This window comes from Mirounga angustirostris, unplaced genomic scaffold, assembly GCF_029215605.1.
Source record: "Mirounga angustirostris isolate CCGP_5_RB_7025 unplaced genomic scaffold, mMirAng1.0.hap1 SCAF_15, whole genome shotgun sequence".
Classification (NCBI taxonomy): domain Eukaryota; kingdom Metazoa; phylum Chordata; class Mammalia; order Carnivora; family Phocidae; genus Mirounga; species Mirounga angustirostris.
The window spans coordinates 61,512,891-61,529,789 of NW_026991723.1; the positions used below are offsets into that span (position 1 = coordinate 61,512,891).

At 49.3% G+C, this 16,899-nt stretch overlaps 1 protein-coding gene across 3 annotated transcripts in view; it reads right to left on the reverse strand.

Annotated features, from left to right (window-relative positions):
- Nucleotides 1-15,140, reverse strand: part of TBC1D2 (TBC1 domain family member 2) — a 51,399-nt gene extending 36,259 nt beyond the window's left edge. For 2 of the 3 annotated variants that reach the window (XM_064579568.1, XM_045882768.3), the window contains exons 1-3: nucleotides 14,611-15,140; nucleotides 9,949-10,090; nucleotides 5,009-5,156 (exon numbers count right to left, since the gene is read on the reverse strand). In XM_064579568.1, coding sequence (XP_064435638.1) covers nucleotides 5,009-5,156; nucleotides 9,949-10,090; nucleotides 14,611-14,985 — 665 coding nt within the window. In that variant the 5' untranslated portion in view covers nucleotides 14,986-15,140. The remainder of the gene's footprint in view (nucleotides 1-5,008; nucleotides 5,157-9,948; nucleotides 10,091-14,610) is intronic. The other variant, XM_045882769.3, reaches the window with a different exon arrangement.
- Nucleotides 15,141-16,899: the final 1,759 nt, after the last annotated feature.

A 16,899-nucleotide genomic window follows, 5' to 3' on the forward strand; every position in this document is an offset into this window, starting at 1 on the left:
GTGGTCATATGAAAAAGAAAATGGTGGTCATGAAGAGCACTACTTACTGAGTACCTCTTTGTGCTGGATCCTGTGCTGAGCCCTGTTAATGGATCTCACAAATCACAGGCACACAGCTGGAGAGGAACACATTCTTATACTAGAGGTGCTGGCTGCATGGGGTGACCATCTTTGCTGCCTCTGCTTCCTCTTGCCCAGGAAGTACAGCCTCCCTAATGCCAGGGGCTCACAAGCAGTCATCCCTGGGGTAGGGGAGGGTATAGAAACCCCAACTCCAGGGTAGCAAAGGGCCTCCTAAGCTCTAGCACACATCTCCTCTGGGGACAGGGTGCTCACTCACTACTGACACAACCCAGTGGGCCACTACCAGCCAAACTATTACACTGGAAGAGGTATCTCCACTTCATAAATTTATTGACCTTGTATGGAGCAGATCATAGGTCATTTTCTGGGTAGGATTAGCTCTAAGTCTGAAAGGCCTGGTTAGTGTCAGGGAAGTGGTCATAAAGACTTGCTCTGGAAAGATAACCTTGGGCAAGCCATTTAACCTCCCTGAGCCTGGGTTTCCTGATCTGCAATGAGGATGAAGAACATGTCCACAACAGACAGTGACTGGGCCCTTCCATGGGTCAGGCACTAAGATGACACTAGTCACTCAACTCATTCAATCCTCACAAGAGCCCAGTGAAGTGAGACTTAGTATCACCTCCATTGTACACGGAAGAGAACAGAGATTCAGAAAGGATAAGTAGCCAAAGCCACAGAGCTAGTAAGTGGGGAGACAGCATCAGACCCGGACGTCTGACTCTATGCCCTAAGAGCTAAAATGTTATGACACTACCTTACAGGTTTGTCCAGACAACTTTGTGATGGTACAAAGAACCTAGCACAGTGCTCTAGAAGCACTCCTACTCCCTTCCCCAGAGTATGACCCAGGCTCTAAGACCAGCCAGGGCCCAGGGTGCAGGAGACAAGAACAACCCCCGATCCTACCAGGGCTCTCAGCAGCCCAGGGCAAGTAGCCCACTTCTTGCACTTTTCCCTCACATTTTCTGTGGATTATTACAAATGTCAGGAGGGAAGTAACCAACTGATCCTCTGAAACTTCCTTCCTTTCTCTCTCTGCATGTTCTCTCTCCCACTTCTGTTTGTAGCCGATCAGGCACAAACCTGGCTTAAGCTTGGTGAGACCACACTGGATATATCCTGGCTGGATGGCTGGATTTCTCAGCCCCTTCACCCCCACAGCAGGCTCCCAACGCACCCAGTTCCCTCCAGCTCCCCCTGAGGGAAGATCCCCTGCAGGGCACCCTCCTTGTCCACTCACCCTGGGGGGCTCACCCATGCCTGACATCCCCCAAGTCTCTCCCTCCAGCTCAGATTAATCTCCTGAGTTCCAGGCCCCTCCATCCAAATGCCTCACGGGCCAGCAGGCCTTAGAGGACACTCATCGTCTTTTCTCTAAAACCTGCTTCTCTCCTGGAAACAGCATCACCACCCTTCTAGCTACCTGAGGGAATTCAAACACTGAGGCCAGCAGGGAAATGCTGTGTCTGAGTCACACAGAGCCAGGGATCTCTAATCCAAGTCCAGGGAATAATCTAAGCTGCTCCTTAAGAGGTCCCAGTCTATCTGAAGTCCACGCAGAAAATAAGCACCGCAACAGGATCAGTATTGGGTACCATTTGAATTCCCAAGAGCTTCCTTTTCTTCAGTTAGATTAATGACAATAGCACCAGACAGTATTTATAAAGTGCTTATACCATTGCCAAGCACAGTTTTAAAGCACTTTGCATGCACTGACCCACAGGCACTACTGTATTTACATCTCTAACAATTTAAATGAAGCACAGAGAAATCAAACAAGTTGCCACGGGCAGCACAGCCGCTGACTGGTGGACCTCTGATACAAGTCCAGGCAGTCTGCCTCCAAAGCTCAGGACATACTGCTATCTTCTTATGAACTATTTAAAACAAATTTTACTAGTGGGAAATTGTATAAATAATGAAAAACAAATGAAAAAGTGGCTGAGATATGATCAATGTACAGTAAGTTACACACGTTAAAAGTGAATTTTAAAAAAGAAAAACAAAACTAGAGGCATCACAATTCCAGGTTTCAAGTTATATTATAAAGTGGTAGTAATTAAAACAGTATGATACTGGCAAAAAAATGGACACATAGATCAATGGAATAGAATAGAAAAGCCAGAAATAAACACACAGTTTTATGGTCAATTAATCTTCGACAAAAGAGGAATGAATATGCAATGGGAAAGACATTCTCTTCAACAAATAGCGTTGGGCAAACTGGACAGCTACATGCCAAAGAGTGAAACTGGATCACTGGATTAAAGATCTAAATGTGAGACCTTAAACCATAAAAATCCTTGAAGAGAGCACAGCAGTAATTTCTCTTACATTGGCTGTAGCAAATTTTTCTAGATATGCCTCCTGAAGCAGGGGAAACAGAGCAAAAATAGACTATTGGGACTACATCAAGATGAAAAGCTGCACTGTGAAGGAAACAATCAACAAAGCTAAAAGGCAACCAACTGAATGGGAGAAGATATTTGCAAATGACATATCCAGTAAAGGATTAGTATCCCAAATATATAAAGAACTGATACCACTCAACACCCCAAACCAAATAATCCTATTAAAAATGGCAGAAGACACGAACAGACATTTCTTCAAAGAAGACATCCAGATGGCCAATAGACACATGAAAAGATGCTCAACATCACTTATCATCAGGGAAATGCAAACCAAAACTACAATGAGATATCACCTCACACCTGTCAGAATGGCTAAAATTAACAACACAGAAACAACAAGTGTCAGTAAGGATGTGGAGAAAATGGAACCCTCCTGCACCATTGGTGGGAATGTGATCTGGTGCAGCTACTCTGGAAAACAGTAATGAGGTTCCTCAAAAAATTAAAAATAGAACTACCCTACAATCTAGTAATCACACTACTGGGTATTTACCCAAAAAATACAAAAACTCTATTTCAAAGGGATACATGCACCTCTATGTTTATTGTAGCATTATTTACAATAGCCAAATTATCGAAGCAGACCAAGTGTCCATTGACAGATGAATGGATTAAGAAGGTGTGGTATATATACACAATGGAATATTACTCAGCCATAAAAAGAATGAAAGCTTGCCATTTGCAACAACATGGATGGAGCTAGAGAATATAATGCTAAGTCATAAGAGAAAGACAGATACCATATGATCTCATTCATATGTGGAATTTAAGGAACAAAACAAATGAACAAAGGAAAAAAAGAGAGAGAGAGAGGAGAGACAAACCAAGAAAAAGACTCTTTTTAAAAAATTTTTTTATTGTTATGTTAATCACCATATATTACATCATTAGTTTTTGATGTAGTGTTCCATGACTGTTTGTGCATAACACCCAGTGCTCCATGCAGAATGTGCCCTCTTTAATACCCATCACCGGCTAACCCATCCCCCCCCATGCCCCTCCCCTCTAGAACCCTCAGTTTGTTTTTCAGAGTCCATCGTCTCTCATGGTTCGTCTCCCCCTCCGATGTCCCCCCCTTCATTCTTCCCCTCCTGCTATCAAGAAAAAGACTCTTAACTATAGAGAACAAACTGGTGGTTGCCAGAAGGGAGCTGGGTGGGGGAATGGGTGAAATAGGTGATGGAGATTTAAGAGTACACCTAACATGATGAAAATAAAATAAAACTTACGTAAAAAAATTTTTAAAAAGTGGGTTGCATACAGTCACTCTGGAAAAAAAAGTGAATAATCTAATGCGTTTCCCATATGAAGACACTTGTGATGCCATTATCACGTTACATTCAGTATGATCTCAGGTATGCATATATGTATATAGAAAATGCAGAGGAAAGAGATATACCAAATGCTAAGAATGCTCTCTGGGTGATAGGATCATGGGTAATTGAAAATCTGTACCTTTCGAGATGTTTCTAATTTCCTACAAAGAATATGCACTACTTTGGGGTGCCTGGGTGGCTCAGTCGGTTAAGCATCTGCCCTTGGCTCAGGTCATGATCCTGGAGTCCCAGGATCAAGTCCCGCATTGGGCTCCCTGCTCAGCGGAGAGTCTGCTTCTCCCTCTGCCCCTCACTCCACTCTCTCTCGCTCTCTCTCTCAACTAAGATCTTTAAAAAAAAGATTTTATTTATTTATTTGACAGAGAGAGACACAGCGAGAGCAGGTACACAAGCAGGGGGGAGTGGGAGAGGGAGAAGCAGGCTTCCCACCGAGTAGGGAGCCCAGTGCGGGGCTCGATCCAGGACCCTGGGATCAGGAGCTGAGCTGAAGGCAGGCGCTTAACGACTGAGCCACCCAGGTGCCCCTCAAATAAATAAAATCTTAAAAAAAAAAAAAAAAAGAATATGCACTACTTTAAAAAGTTAGAACAAGGGGCGCCTGGGTGGCTCAGTCGTTAAGTGTCTGCCTTCGGCTCAGGTCCTAATCCCAGGGTCCTGGGATCGAGCCCTGCATCGGGCTCCCTGCTCGGCGGGAAGCCTGCTTCTCCCTCTCCCACTCCCGCTGCCTGTGTTCCCTCTCTCACTGTGTCTCTCTCTGTCAAATAAATAAATAAAATCTTTAAAAAAAAAAAAAAGCTAGAACAACAAATGTAATATTTGTTTGTTTGTTTGTTTGTTTGTTTATTTGACAGAGAGAGACAGCAACAGCAGGAACACAAGCAGGGGGAGTGGGAGAGGGAGAAGCAGGCTCCTCGCCGAGCAGGGAGCCCGGTGCGGGACTCGATCCCGGGACTCCGGGATCATGACCTGAGCCGAAGGCAGACGCTTAACGACTGAGCCACCCAGGCGCCCAACAAATGTAATATTTTAAAGTAATGAGGTGATGAATTAAAAATGAAGCCCCTAACCTTCTCCCCAGGCCCACCTCCCTGCAGGGATCACACCAGATCATTGTAAGCTCCAAAGAAGGGGGTGTGTGCAGCCTGGCCAGCCCCTCAGTCCCACCGTACTTACTGTATTTCAGTTCCAAGATGCTTGAGGGAAATGTTCTGAAGGGCCAAGGGCATGGCAGGCACGGGCTGCAAGGCAGCCGCCACACCCACAACCCCGGGGGGTGTTCGCACAGGGCACAGGAAGTCCTCCAGCTCTGCCTCCTCTTGCTCTGGGGAAAGAAGAAAAGGGCAGTCATCTACTTGGGTCACTGCACTTGGACACACTAGACAGAGGTGCTACAGGCTTAGCTCCTAGGTGGGAGTCGGGGGCTGCCCGAGCAAGCCTTCCTTGTAGGTTAAGAGCAGCCAAAGAGGCAGGCTTTTCATCATATGTTCTCCCAGGAAAATGATGCATCTTGCTGAGAAAGTCTTCCTGAAGACTCCGTTAAAATATGCAGAACTGCAGATACTTCTACCTCTGAGAATCCATCCTAAAAAAGTTATCTGATGCAGATAAAACTTTATGAACCAAGAGGTTCATCCTGGCCCTGTCTGGCCTCAACCTGGAAATAACTCCCTCAAACTGGAAGTAAAGATCTGGGGAGAGGTTAAATAAATCACGATGCCCTCAGAAAACAGAATATTATTCAGCCGTTTAAAAGGATGCTAATGAAGAATGTTTAAGAACACAAGGAATAGGCATGATCCTCCATGATCCTGGAGGAAGGGCACTGGAGCAGGGCCTAGAGGGCAGGAAAGGATTTTGACCTGCCGAAGGAGTGAGGGAGGATCTTTCTGGGTGTGTAAGTACAGGCAGCAGCAAGGGGTTCCAGGCCCAGAGCTGAGGATGCTGGGAGGGACCAGAGGAGACAAGGCTCGGAAGGACAAATGGGCAGGGGAGTGCTAAGAGGGGAGCTCATCTGGCTGGACCCACAGGGCCCTCTGGGGGATTCAACAGAAGCCCCAAGGAATCTGGCCTACAGCTGTGGAGTTGGAAGACCTGAAGCCAAATCATGGTTCTGTTGGAAGGGTGCTATGACCAGGCTGGAAATCACATTTTCTCTTCCAGCCTCAGGTTCCACATTTTTATTTATTTATTTATTTTTTAAGATTTTATTTATTTATTTATTTGAGAGAGAGAGAGAGAGAGAGAGAGAGAGAGAGAGAGAGAAACAGCATGAGAGGGGATAGGGTCAGAGGGAGAAGCAGGCTCCCCGCCGAGCCGGGAGCCCGATGCGGGACTCGATCCCGGGACTCCGGGATCATGACCTGAGCCGAAGGCAGTCGCTTAACCAACTGAGCCACCCAGGCACCCTCAGGTTCCACATTTTTAAAATGGGAAGGATACTCCCCACCCTGTCTCTTGCAGAGATCAAGGATATGAACATATTTAGAAAACCATAAAGCCCCATTCTGTGGACTTGCATCTTTCAAAAGTAGTCTTTAACCCAGACTTTGAGTTGTTTCAAAATAATTAAGGTCTTCTGGTTTATTAATACTTTAACCATCTTTATTCTCCCTCATTCAGAGCAAAAACATGTACAATGTGTCTCAGATTTTAATGTCTTGGCAAGTACTTCCCCTAACTGCCAACATCTGTTTTAACTTCCACCTGTGGCCCTAAATCTCCTTTGAGGTCACACCAACTAAGCCTTGGCGGTAAATGTCACTGCTGGTTGGATTCACCAGGGAGGAAACAGTGGCTCAGAAGGCTTCTGGTGGCCAGGGTCACACAGCCGGCAGCCGAGCTGCGCACTCACAGTTCCTTGCTTTGCCACTAAAACTATGTGGCTTGTCAGAGCAGGCTTTGTGACAGGCAGACGGTTCCAAGAAGGGAGGGGCTGCCCCCGGAAGGCACCAGCCCCCAGTGCACGGAGGTCTTCAAGGGACAGCTACGGTGGTGATGCCACAGTGAAGGTCAGCACTTCCTGCAGGAAACAGAACTGATTGCCCAAGGCTCTGGTCTGGGCATACCCTCAGTGAGGAGAAATACCCTCAGTGAGCAGACCACACACGGAATTCTCGGCAGCATTTATTTGTAATTCTCCCTGTGCCTGAGCTGCAGGCACTGCTCTAACACCAGTAGGAAGTCACTGCCCAGTGAAAGGGGCCTGGGCCAGCAGGTCACATCCCGGCCGGGCCCTGTCCGCAGGTGCTTCCTCAGCACGAGGAGAGGGTTGTGAGCCTGCAGACTAGGGTTCAAATTTCAGTGCTGACATTTCCTTGCTCTGTGACTTTGAACAGCTCCCTTGGCCTCTGTGGGCCTCAGTTCCCTCTTCTGTAAGATGGGAACAACACTACCTTATAACATTGATGTGAGGATTAGATAACGTGATGCGTGTAAAGTGTTATGACAGTGTAAGTGGTATGCATATTTTTATGATAATATATACTTACAAGAGTGCTATTTTATGTAAATTGGGTCCTACTTGGGCAACATATAAATTATAAATTGGTTTGCCCTTGATCTTTCTCAGCTCTTGTGGAGACCAATGTTTCGGTAAAGCATAAAATAAAGGTATAAACGTTTAAAAGCTGTAGAGAAGCGAACATGACTTGCAGATTGCTCAACAGCAGTGATAGGACACTTCTTACAAGATGAAATGTCTGTGACTCAAAGTCAGATGTGAGTCAGTTGGTTTTCACTGCTCTAGAAGCAGGCTTTGCTTCCTCCCAGGAAGGGTGGAGACTGGAGGTGGGGCAACCTGCTCCAGACAGCTAATCCAGGGCCTCCCAGCTTGCTCACAAGTCCAGAAACGTCTTTCTGGGTGGGCTGGGGAAGGTTTTGCAGGGACCTGGTCGGGGAGGGTGAAGGCTTGCCGTGGGAGGAGAAAGGCTTCAGGAGAGGCCCACATCCCAGCTTCCTGCGTCTCCCACCAGTGTCCTCCTTGGACAACGTCCTCCCCGCCATGTCCCCAGCAGGGGCTGGCCCAGAAGAGGCCCACTAGGTGTGCTAAACCAAAGCCACAGAATTCAAGAGCTTGGAAAGAGTTCAGCACAGTAGAAGAACCTGTGGGATCCCAAAGCCATTTTAGTTCCAGACATACAAGAATTCGGTTATCAGGAGAGTGTCTCGTTGCTTCTAATTTGAGGCTGATCTCCAGCAACTGTGCTCACTCAGGCTGCAGTTCTGCACTCAGCCAGGGTGTCTGGCTCTCTGGCAGATGGGGACTAGAGGGTGGAATGGAAGTACAGAGGCACAAACAAATCCTTCCCCAAAGAAAGCCCTTACAAGCATGAAACACCCAGAAGGTTCTTGGAGGAAATGACTGATAATTATTATTAACACTAAACAACAGCCGTTATTATGTACGTGTACACATGTAACAACCACCTTATTAGGACAGCTACTATGCATTGAGCAATTACTATGTGCCTGGCATTAGGCTAAGGGTTTTACGTTCCCTTCCTCATTTAATAATAAAATCCAATGCATTCGCTCACAAATATCCAATGTACCAGGCAGGGCACCCGGTACCAGGGACATAAGTGACAAAGACATGGCCCCCGCCCCTGGGGGCAGAGACTGACAAGGATGCTATAATGAGAACACAACGTGACAGGCCTTGTTAGAACCATGTGAACAAAGTGTTGAGGGCTCATACAGAGTCCAGCTGGCAGAGTGCTGGGGGGCTTCCAAGGGGAGGCTGGCAAGAGCAGGAGGCAACACTGGAGCGTGGCTATAAAGAACAAGCAGGAATTTGCCAGGCAGACACGCTTCTGGTGCTGCTGAAGCTCACGGCATGAGGTGGGCATTGGGGGGAGCAGGCAGAGGTGAGACAAGAGAGGACGAGCCCTGAGCATTGTGCTGAAAAGCTGGGCCTGGGACGTGGTAGGGGGCCTTGCGAGGGGACGGGGCTCCAGCACTCATTTCAGAAAGCCCACTCGGGCCGCAGTGGGGAGGATGGGTCCGAGTTGGCAGGCTGCCACGACACGGGACACGGGCCAGGGCCGAGGAGGCTGCTGGGGCTTTCCCGCTAGGAGCTGGGGCCTGACCCGGGGCACTGGCAGTGAGCAGGGGCCGGAGGGCAGGCACGGCCAGCACGGTGACAGACCGGCTTGGCTCACCACCGAGACTGCCGAAGGGGCAAGGGGGGAGGGCGGCGCCCTGTTCGGCAGCAACCGGGTAAGTGAAGGGCCATTTCAAGGGGGGAAGGAAACTGGGGGAGCAGAGGGTCAAGGGCAGATGAGCTCGGTCCGGCACAGGTAGAACACCCAGGTACAGAGATCTAGAGGTGCCTGGCCACAAGTCGTGCCCTGGCCTCTTCGGCCTCCCTGTTACCACGCCGCAGTGCGGAGCTGTGACAAGTCTCCAAGCTCTTACGGGGGCAGCGGGGGTGCTCTGTCCCGATTCTCAACCTGCCAAGCACACTGCCAGCCACGCCCCAGCGTGGGGTGGGAGGGTATGATCTCCAGGACTCCTCCACGCTGAGGGTGTCCTAGGACTTGGGACCGAGAAACTTCCTTTGCGGCCCACGTGGGGGTGAAGGATTCTGCTTACGGGACCACTACGGATAAAACCACTGCTCTACCCAACTCGCAGCACAAAAGCCTACGTGTCAGAACAGCAACAATAGCTGCATTTCTCACTAACCTTCCTCACAGCAACCCTGTGCGAGTCTCTCCAGAACCTCCCGCAACAGTCATCGAACTAGCAGCTGCCGTTTCCTGAGCTCGGACAACGTGCAGGCCTTGTTTCAACCACTCCAGGTGCATGGATTCACTGAGTTCTCATAATAACCCTAAGAAGTGGGTATGGCTTATGAAGCTCATTTTATACGGAAGGAAACTGAAGCTCAGAAAGACTAAGCGCACAGGATTAGGATTTGAAGCCAGACGTCCTGGCCTCGGAGCCCCTATTCCTGCCCTCGAGGCTACACTGTGTCCTAACTGATCCTGACTCACCCCCCCGGCTCTTTGCTTCTTTAGCAGAGGCTCCCCCCGCTCACTCCCAGCAGGAGGGGCAAGGCTTGGTCACCACGAGCCCTGGGGGTGCGGGCAGGAGGCGAACCCACTGGGTACCTAGCTCGAGGCGCAGGGCGGGCCCGTTGGCAGCCAGGGCGGCATCGGGGGCGGCGGGAGGCGCAGGCGGGCTGCTGTGGAACTCCCAGCGCTTCATCTGCAGCTGCTGCAGCCAATACAGCATCACTTGCTTGGTGGCAGCCTGAGAAGCACAAGGGTTAATCGGTATGGCCCTGTGCCCTCACGTGGCACTAGGTCTGCGACGCGGGAAGGTCCCAGGAGGCTTGGTAATTCTCTCCCTCCCAGAAAAAAAAAAAAAAACAAACTGTCACGGCCGATGGGTGCCCACCTCTGAAACACCACCCGCTTCTTGGCCACAGAAGAGAATCAGGACCGGTCCCAAACCCTGAGGTCCCTTAACCTTTCTGGGGCTCAGTTTCCTCATCTGTGCTAGGACGGCGACAGCCATGAGGTAAGGAAGGTGAAGCGTTCAGCACAGTAGCTGACGCACTGCAGGTGCTCAAAACGGGGTCCCTGGACAAGGGCCTTTGGGGGCGGTAAGAGATAGGGAGAGAACTTTGAAAGTCTGGGCTGGTGGGGGGGGGGGCTGGCACCATTACCATCTCCCTTTGCGACATCTCAATGTCTTAACTGACTGTGATATGGTGATTTATAAGAAACGTATATCTGGTCATTCAAATGACCAAAAGCATATTTTTCATATGTATTTGATCTTTGTCCATGGTTTCTGGCTCACAGCTCCTAAATCCCTTAGAATTTCCTGGGATAAGGGCGATAAAGATGACTTTTGTTGTTTTAATACAGTAACTCTTAGAAAGCCCTTAGGTAACCTAATGATGGGGGTGCTGGGTGCCAGGAGAATCAATCATGTGATTAGGCTTGGAACTTTCAGTCCCATCCGCCTCCCTCCCAGGAGGGGAGAGGGGCTGGAGGCTGAATGGGAGAATGGCCAACGACTTAGTCAACATAACTATGTAATGAAGCCTCCCTAAAAACCCAAAGGACTGGGTTTGGAGAGCTTCTGGGCTGGTGAACATGGCAATGTGGGGAGAGTGGCGTACCCGGAGAGGGTGTGAACACTCCTGCCCTTCCCCAGACCTTGCCCTGTGCATCTCTTCATCAGCCTGTTGACTGGTATCCTTTCTCACATCCTTTAATAAACTGGTGAATGTAAGTGTTTCCCTGAGTTCTGGGAGCTGCTCTAGCAGACTAATGGAACTTAAGGAGGAGGTCAGTGGAAACTCCAATCTGTAGCCGGTTGTCAGACACACAAGTAACAGTCTGGAGTTTGCCACTGGCATCTGAAGCCAGGTGTGGGAAAAGTCTTATAGGCCTAAGCCCCTCAACCTGTGGAATCTGAGGCTGTCTCTGGGTAGACAGTGTTAGAATTGAGTTGGGGGTGCCTGACTGGCTCAGTTGGTAGAGCACACAACTCTTGATCTCAGAGTTGTGAGTTTGAGCCCTACATTGAGCATGGAGCCTACCTAGAGAAAGAGAGAGAGAACTGCTTGGTGTTGTGGGGGGGCAGTGGTATGGGGACCCTCCATGTCCCACGTTGGAATTGGGTCCAGGAAACCTAAAAGACTGACTTTTTATGGAATGGAGAGAAACCCTCCTCTGTTTTGGGGACGCACCAAAATCATGGATATGACTGGGGACTGGAAAGCCATATGCACACAGTAACGACACAGTGGCACCCTTCAGGTACCCCAAACAAGGCAATGGTTGATGATGGTCATTAGTCTCCCTGGATGATCCAAATACCTACTTTCCCATCTATTCTGTTGCTGGATCCTCCAGGAGGGACCAGCCCTTCTACAGATGGAGAACTAAGGCTCTGAAGTTGCTCAGGCAGGTGGTGGCGGAGCTGGTCCCAGAACGTGGATCTCCCCCTTTGGACCAGAGCTTTGTGGTCATTTACGGCCCAGACTGTGGCTTACCTAGAGAAGGCCTGGGATCAGCTGGGCCAAGGAAGCCAGGCAGCTGGCTGGGAGTGGATGGTAAGCCTCACAGAGCTGCCTACAAGGCCATGTGAGAACAGCGGCAGGCGGCAGGCTATGGGGCAACCAGGGCAGGCTCCCCCTTCTGAGTGGTCCACAGGTAAGGTGTGCACGAGGCCAGGGGGCTCCATGAAAGAGGCCCTAGGCCTGTCAGAGAGGTACCACGTAAGATAAAATAAAATGTTGCCCACCAGTCTTCTCATTCTATACACTCTCCCTGAGAGACCCTCAGCCCCTCCCAGGCCTTCACCATGACCTTGTGCTAACAAGCTCCAGCCCATATCCAAATGCCCCATTTTATTAATTCACTGGACAGGTGTATATTAAGCACCTACTGTACGTGTCATGGTCCCATCCTCTTGGAACTTAAGAGTCTACTGGGTGGGTATCCTACGGCCTCCCTCAGTCGTGACTGGCCCAGCTGGACAGTCAGCCACCCCTGACTCCTCCCTTGCATTCTAAGTTTTTCTCTATCCCACAGCCACATTGAGCCTTCTAAACATTTTAATCTCACAGAGCTTCCTTGCTTAAAGCTCTTTGACAATTTCCCACAGCCCACAGGACAAAGTCCAAGCTCCCAGGCCTAACTCACAAATGCCCTATGCTGCGGCCCCTGCTCTCCCACTCCAACTTTTGGGCCCCTCTGTACCCCAGGCTCCTGTGATTGGCCAGGACACTCTGGGCTGTATCATGTTTCCTGTCTTTGCCCATGGGGCTCTCGTGGCCAGGAATACCCTTCTCCCTCTTGTCTGCTCGTAGAAAACCAAATCCCTTTTTCAGGCCTCAGATGTCATCTCCTCCTCTGTGCTTCCCTCCTGGGTGGACCCTTCCGCTCAGTAGAACCACACTTTGCTGGTACAGACCTAGCGTATCTACAGAACATTTCACTGTGTGTGCCAGTCTCCCTCAGTTCCCTTATCCCCGCAGTAAGCTGTTGGAGAACCTGGGGGCAGGTATGATTTGGCTCCATGCCCCAGTGCTTAGCACAGAGCCAGGCACAAACAGATCAAGGGAACAGTAAAAGACATGTGTTGGAGATCCAGTAGACAGCACTCAGCCTCTGTGGGAGGGGACACATGACCCATAACCTCTAAAATGCCTTCCCTGGCCTGGAATTCCAGGTTTGCCTTATTTTATCTGATTTTCCCAGCCTGGTCACCACCCAAGCCCAGCCATTAAAGGGGAACTGAAACTATGGGCTACATCCAGAGGCTCAACAGATGTCCAGTTGGCTGGGAGTGGGGGTGAAGGGGCAGAAGACGGGGTGGGGTCGGGGAGGCTGTCTCCTGGCACAGTCTTCTCTGATGAGTGTGAATCCCAGAACTCTTAGCCCAGATTTGTCTTTCCACTCTTTTTTTAAAATTTTTTTATTTTTTTTTAAATGTTTTTTATTTATTTATTCATGAGAGTCAGAGAGAGAGAGAGAGAGAGAGAGAGAGAGAGAGGCAGAGGCAGAGGGAGAAGCAGGCTCCCCGCCCAGCAGGGAGCCCGATGCGGGACTCGATCCCAGGACCCTGGGATCATGACCTGAGCTGAAGGCAGACGCTTAACCATCTGAGCCACACAGGCGCCCCTCCACTCTTTTTTTTTTTTTTTAAAGATTCTATTTATTTATTTGAGAGAGAGAGAGAATGAGAGAGAGCACACGAGAGGGGGGAGGGTCAGAGGGAGAAGCAGACCCCCCGCCGAGCAGGGAGCCCGATGCGGGACTCGATCCAGGGACTCCAGGATCATGACCTGAGCCGAAGGCAGTCGCCCAACCAACTGAGCCACCCAGGCGCCCTGTCTTTCCACTCTTGACATGAACATTATGACCTTGGTTCTATCACCATGTGGGTTCATTAAATAGGAATTTATTGAGCACCCACTAGGTGCTAGGCTGTATCTAGATGCTGGGATTAATTCAACAATTTGTAGGTGCCAGATGCTTACACACCTTGTTTTAAACCTCACAAACTACTTAGATTCTAAGAGGTTAAGTAATTTGCCCAGGGTGACACAGCTAGTAAGCAGCTGATGTAGAATTTGAATCCAAGCCTGTCTGAGTTCAAAGCACATGGCCTTTCCACTGTTTCAGGCCTTCTCAGTTAAAGGTGATAATAAAACAAAACCTACTGATGGTAAAACACGTTAAGACACACCTCTATGAACATTCTAGGCTGATCTGAAAAACCAAAGTATTTTATCTCCCAATCCCCGCCAATGTTTGCTAAGCATTCACTCCTCTTGGCCAAAATGTCAAGAAAAGTGATTCAGAATCCGGGCCACGAGAGGATTGCACAATTCATATTTTGACTATATTTCAGCCCCAAGTAAGAAAGTTAAGGTAATTGCATTGTTAAGGCACACCAAAAAGTAAGTTTTGATACAGTACTGAGAGGTAGAAAGACTCAGGGATTTCAAGTGTGGGCTACACCACTCTGGAGATGCATGACCTCTGGCTGGTCACTTCACCTCTCCAAGACTCTGTTTCTTGATTCTAATATGGGTACATCATCCCAGCTTTTGTCGTGGGAGCCCAATGAGGAAATGGGTGTGACTGCGTTTTGGAATGCACTAAACCCTGGCCACCCAGGGTTCACTGGGGGAGATCAGAGCCTGTGATCCTTGTTCCAGTAAATTTACTGTGACCACCCACACGTGCCCAGCCGTGCCCTGGGAACTCACCCTGGCTGAAAAATTAAAAAACTGCTCCATTTACCTTCAGAGTAATAATCCGGCTGGGAGTCTTGATTTCAAAAGTCCCCTCCTCGGCGTCCGCCTTGCAGTCAAAGACCGCACTGGAGAGGTCGATGCTGTCCAAGGGACTGGCATCCTGCGCGGTCCGCGAATAATACAGGTGACATTTCTTCTCGTCGTAGAAGAACCAGCGGGATTTCCAGCCCCGAATGGGCCCTTTGCCGCCAAATTTACTTAGATAGCCACAGAGTTTCTTGGGGGCCGCCTCCAAGGGACGGGCGCAGCCCTCCGACTCCTCTGCAGGCAACAGCTCGGGGCCTCCGGCCGAGCCGGCAGGCTCTTCGGACCTGGGGACGGAGGAGCTAGACTCTGCGGGGTTCTCGTGGGCGCCCTCCATCGCCGCTAGAGACCGCCGACGTTCTGGAAGCCAGCAGCCAGCTCCGGCCCAATCTCGGAGACTCAGGGGGTGCTTCCCAAGAGGAAGAAATGTGGGCGGGGGTGGGGCCAGTAGCGACCCGCCCTCCGGAGACGGCTAGAACGCGGACCGCGGCGGTTAAGTGCGCCTTTGACTGAAAGCCCAGGTGGGGCGGCTGGCCACGCCCCTCCCGGTCTCACTGCAGCCAGGCCACGCCTTCGGCACGCCCTCTGCCAGCACCGCCCATCCCGCCTGCTTCCGGCTTTTACTCCACGCCTGTCAGCCATCGTTAGTGAGGGTAGCTGCGGCGCGTGAGGGGGCCCTCAGGTTGAAGGCGTGGTGTCATTGAGCTAGGTTAACTGGCGGCAGAGAAGCGGGAAGAGACACTTGTCCCTAACTAAGCTGCCTTGGTAACTCGCGTAATAACGTAGAAGGACGGTCTTTCTTGCGTCCGCCTTTACCCGCAGGTGCGGTGAGGGTTACCATCGGACGGCGCATTCCGCGGCCATTGGCTGAGAGGGACGCCGGCTCGATGACGCCACTTCCGGCGCAGCTCTGGGCGCTCACGAGTCTGGGGCCCCTCCCGCAGGCTTCTGTCCGGCGTTTGTTTAGCACCTTGGTGACTCTTCGCTGACCGCCGCGGACTCCGTGCATCTGCCCAGGCCCGGCTGCTGCTAAGTGATGATGCTGAAAAACTAAGTAATATATTTGCAAACCAGGTCTAGTGTTTTACAAAGAATTATATAGTACATCTAGAAGGAGTTATTTTAGAGATGCAGGGGTATTTTAATAACTAGAAAAAAATTACATCTGAAGCGCAAAAACAAGCATTTTAATATTTTCTAAAAAGGTACGTGATCAAATTCAACATCTATTTCTGAAGTTTAAAAATGTCTATTATGGAAATATAGTTGGCACACAATGTTTCACAGTTTCTTAATAAAACAAATAGCACATCCTGTTCTAGATTTTTCTAGCTAAATATTAGATATTTGAAAGAATAATTATAATAATTTCAAATATACGACCTACGACTGAAAAACTCAAGAGTTTTCCCACTAATTTTCCAGGATCTAATCCAGGATTCAACATTTGGTCATCATGTTCCCTTAGTCTCCTCCGAACTATGACATATTTCAGCTTTTCCTTGTTGTTGTTGTTTTTATGACCCTGACATTTTTGAAGGGTACTGGGTCAGCTATTTTGTAGAATACTGTGAATTTGGGGTTGTCTGGTGTTTTCTCATGATAGACTGGGGTGATAGGTTTTGGGGGAGACTACCACAGAGGGGAAGTGCCCCTCTCATAATATCCAGCTATGTGATATACATATGGTGATGGTACCTCCATCACTTAGTCGAGGTGGTTTCTGCCAGGTTTCATGGCTATAAAGTTACCTCAACAGAATAGAGTCACTGAGTCTCCACCACAAGAAGCTCCACCTTCTGGCGGGTGTGGGGGCACAGTTGATAGGATTTTTTACAGTCTTTTAGAAGTTCATTTCCAAGAGTGAACAGGTGAGGGTAGCCAAATTTTTGAAGAAAAAAGAGCAATTAAAAAGGATTTGGCCTACTAGATATTCAGATTTTTAATTCAACCAAAAAGTATTTCGTGGGCGCCTTCTGCCAGGCACCATTTAAAATGCAGGGCCACAGTGATGAACAGGACAACCCTCAGACCCCACTGGGCTGTCATTCTAGTCCAAGGAGACAAGCCATTGACAGGTAAACAAGTAAATGATCATGGTGACCTCAGATTCTCATACTTTCTAGGAAGGAAATGAACAATGATAAGAACAAAAGAATTTAGTGTTTTCTAGTACAGGGACAGGCACATAATGGAGTAAATTCAGAAAAACATATAAATAAGTGTAGGAATGTAGTACAGGGCAGGGTTT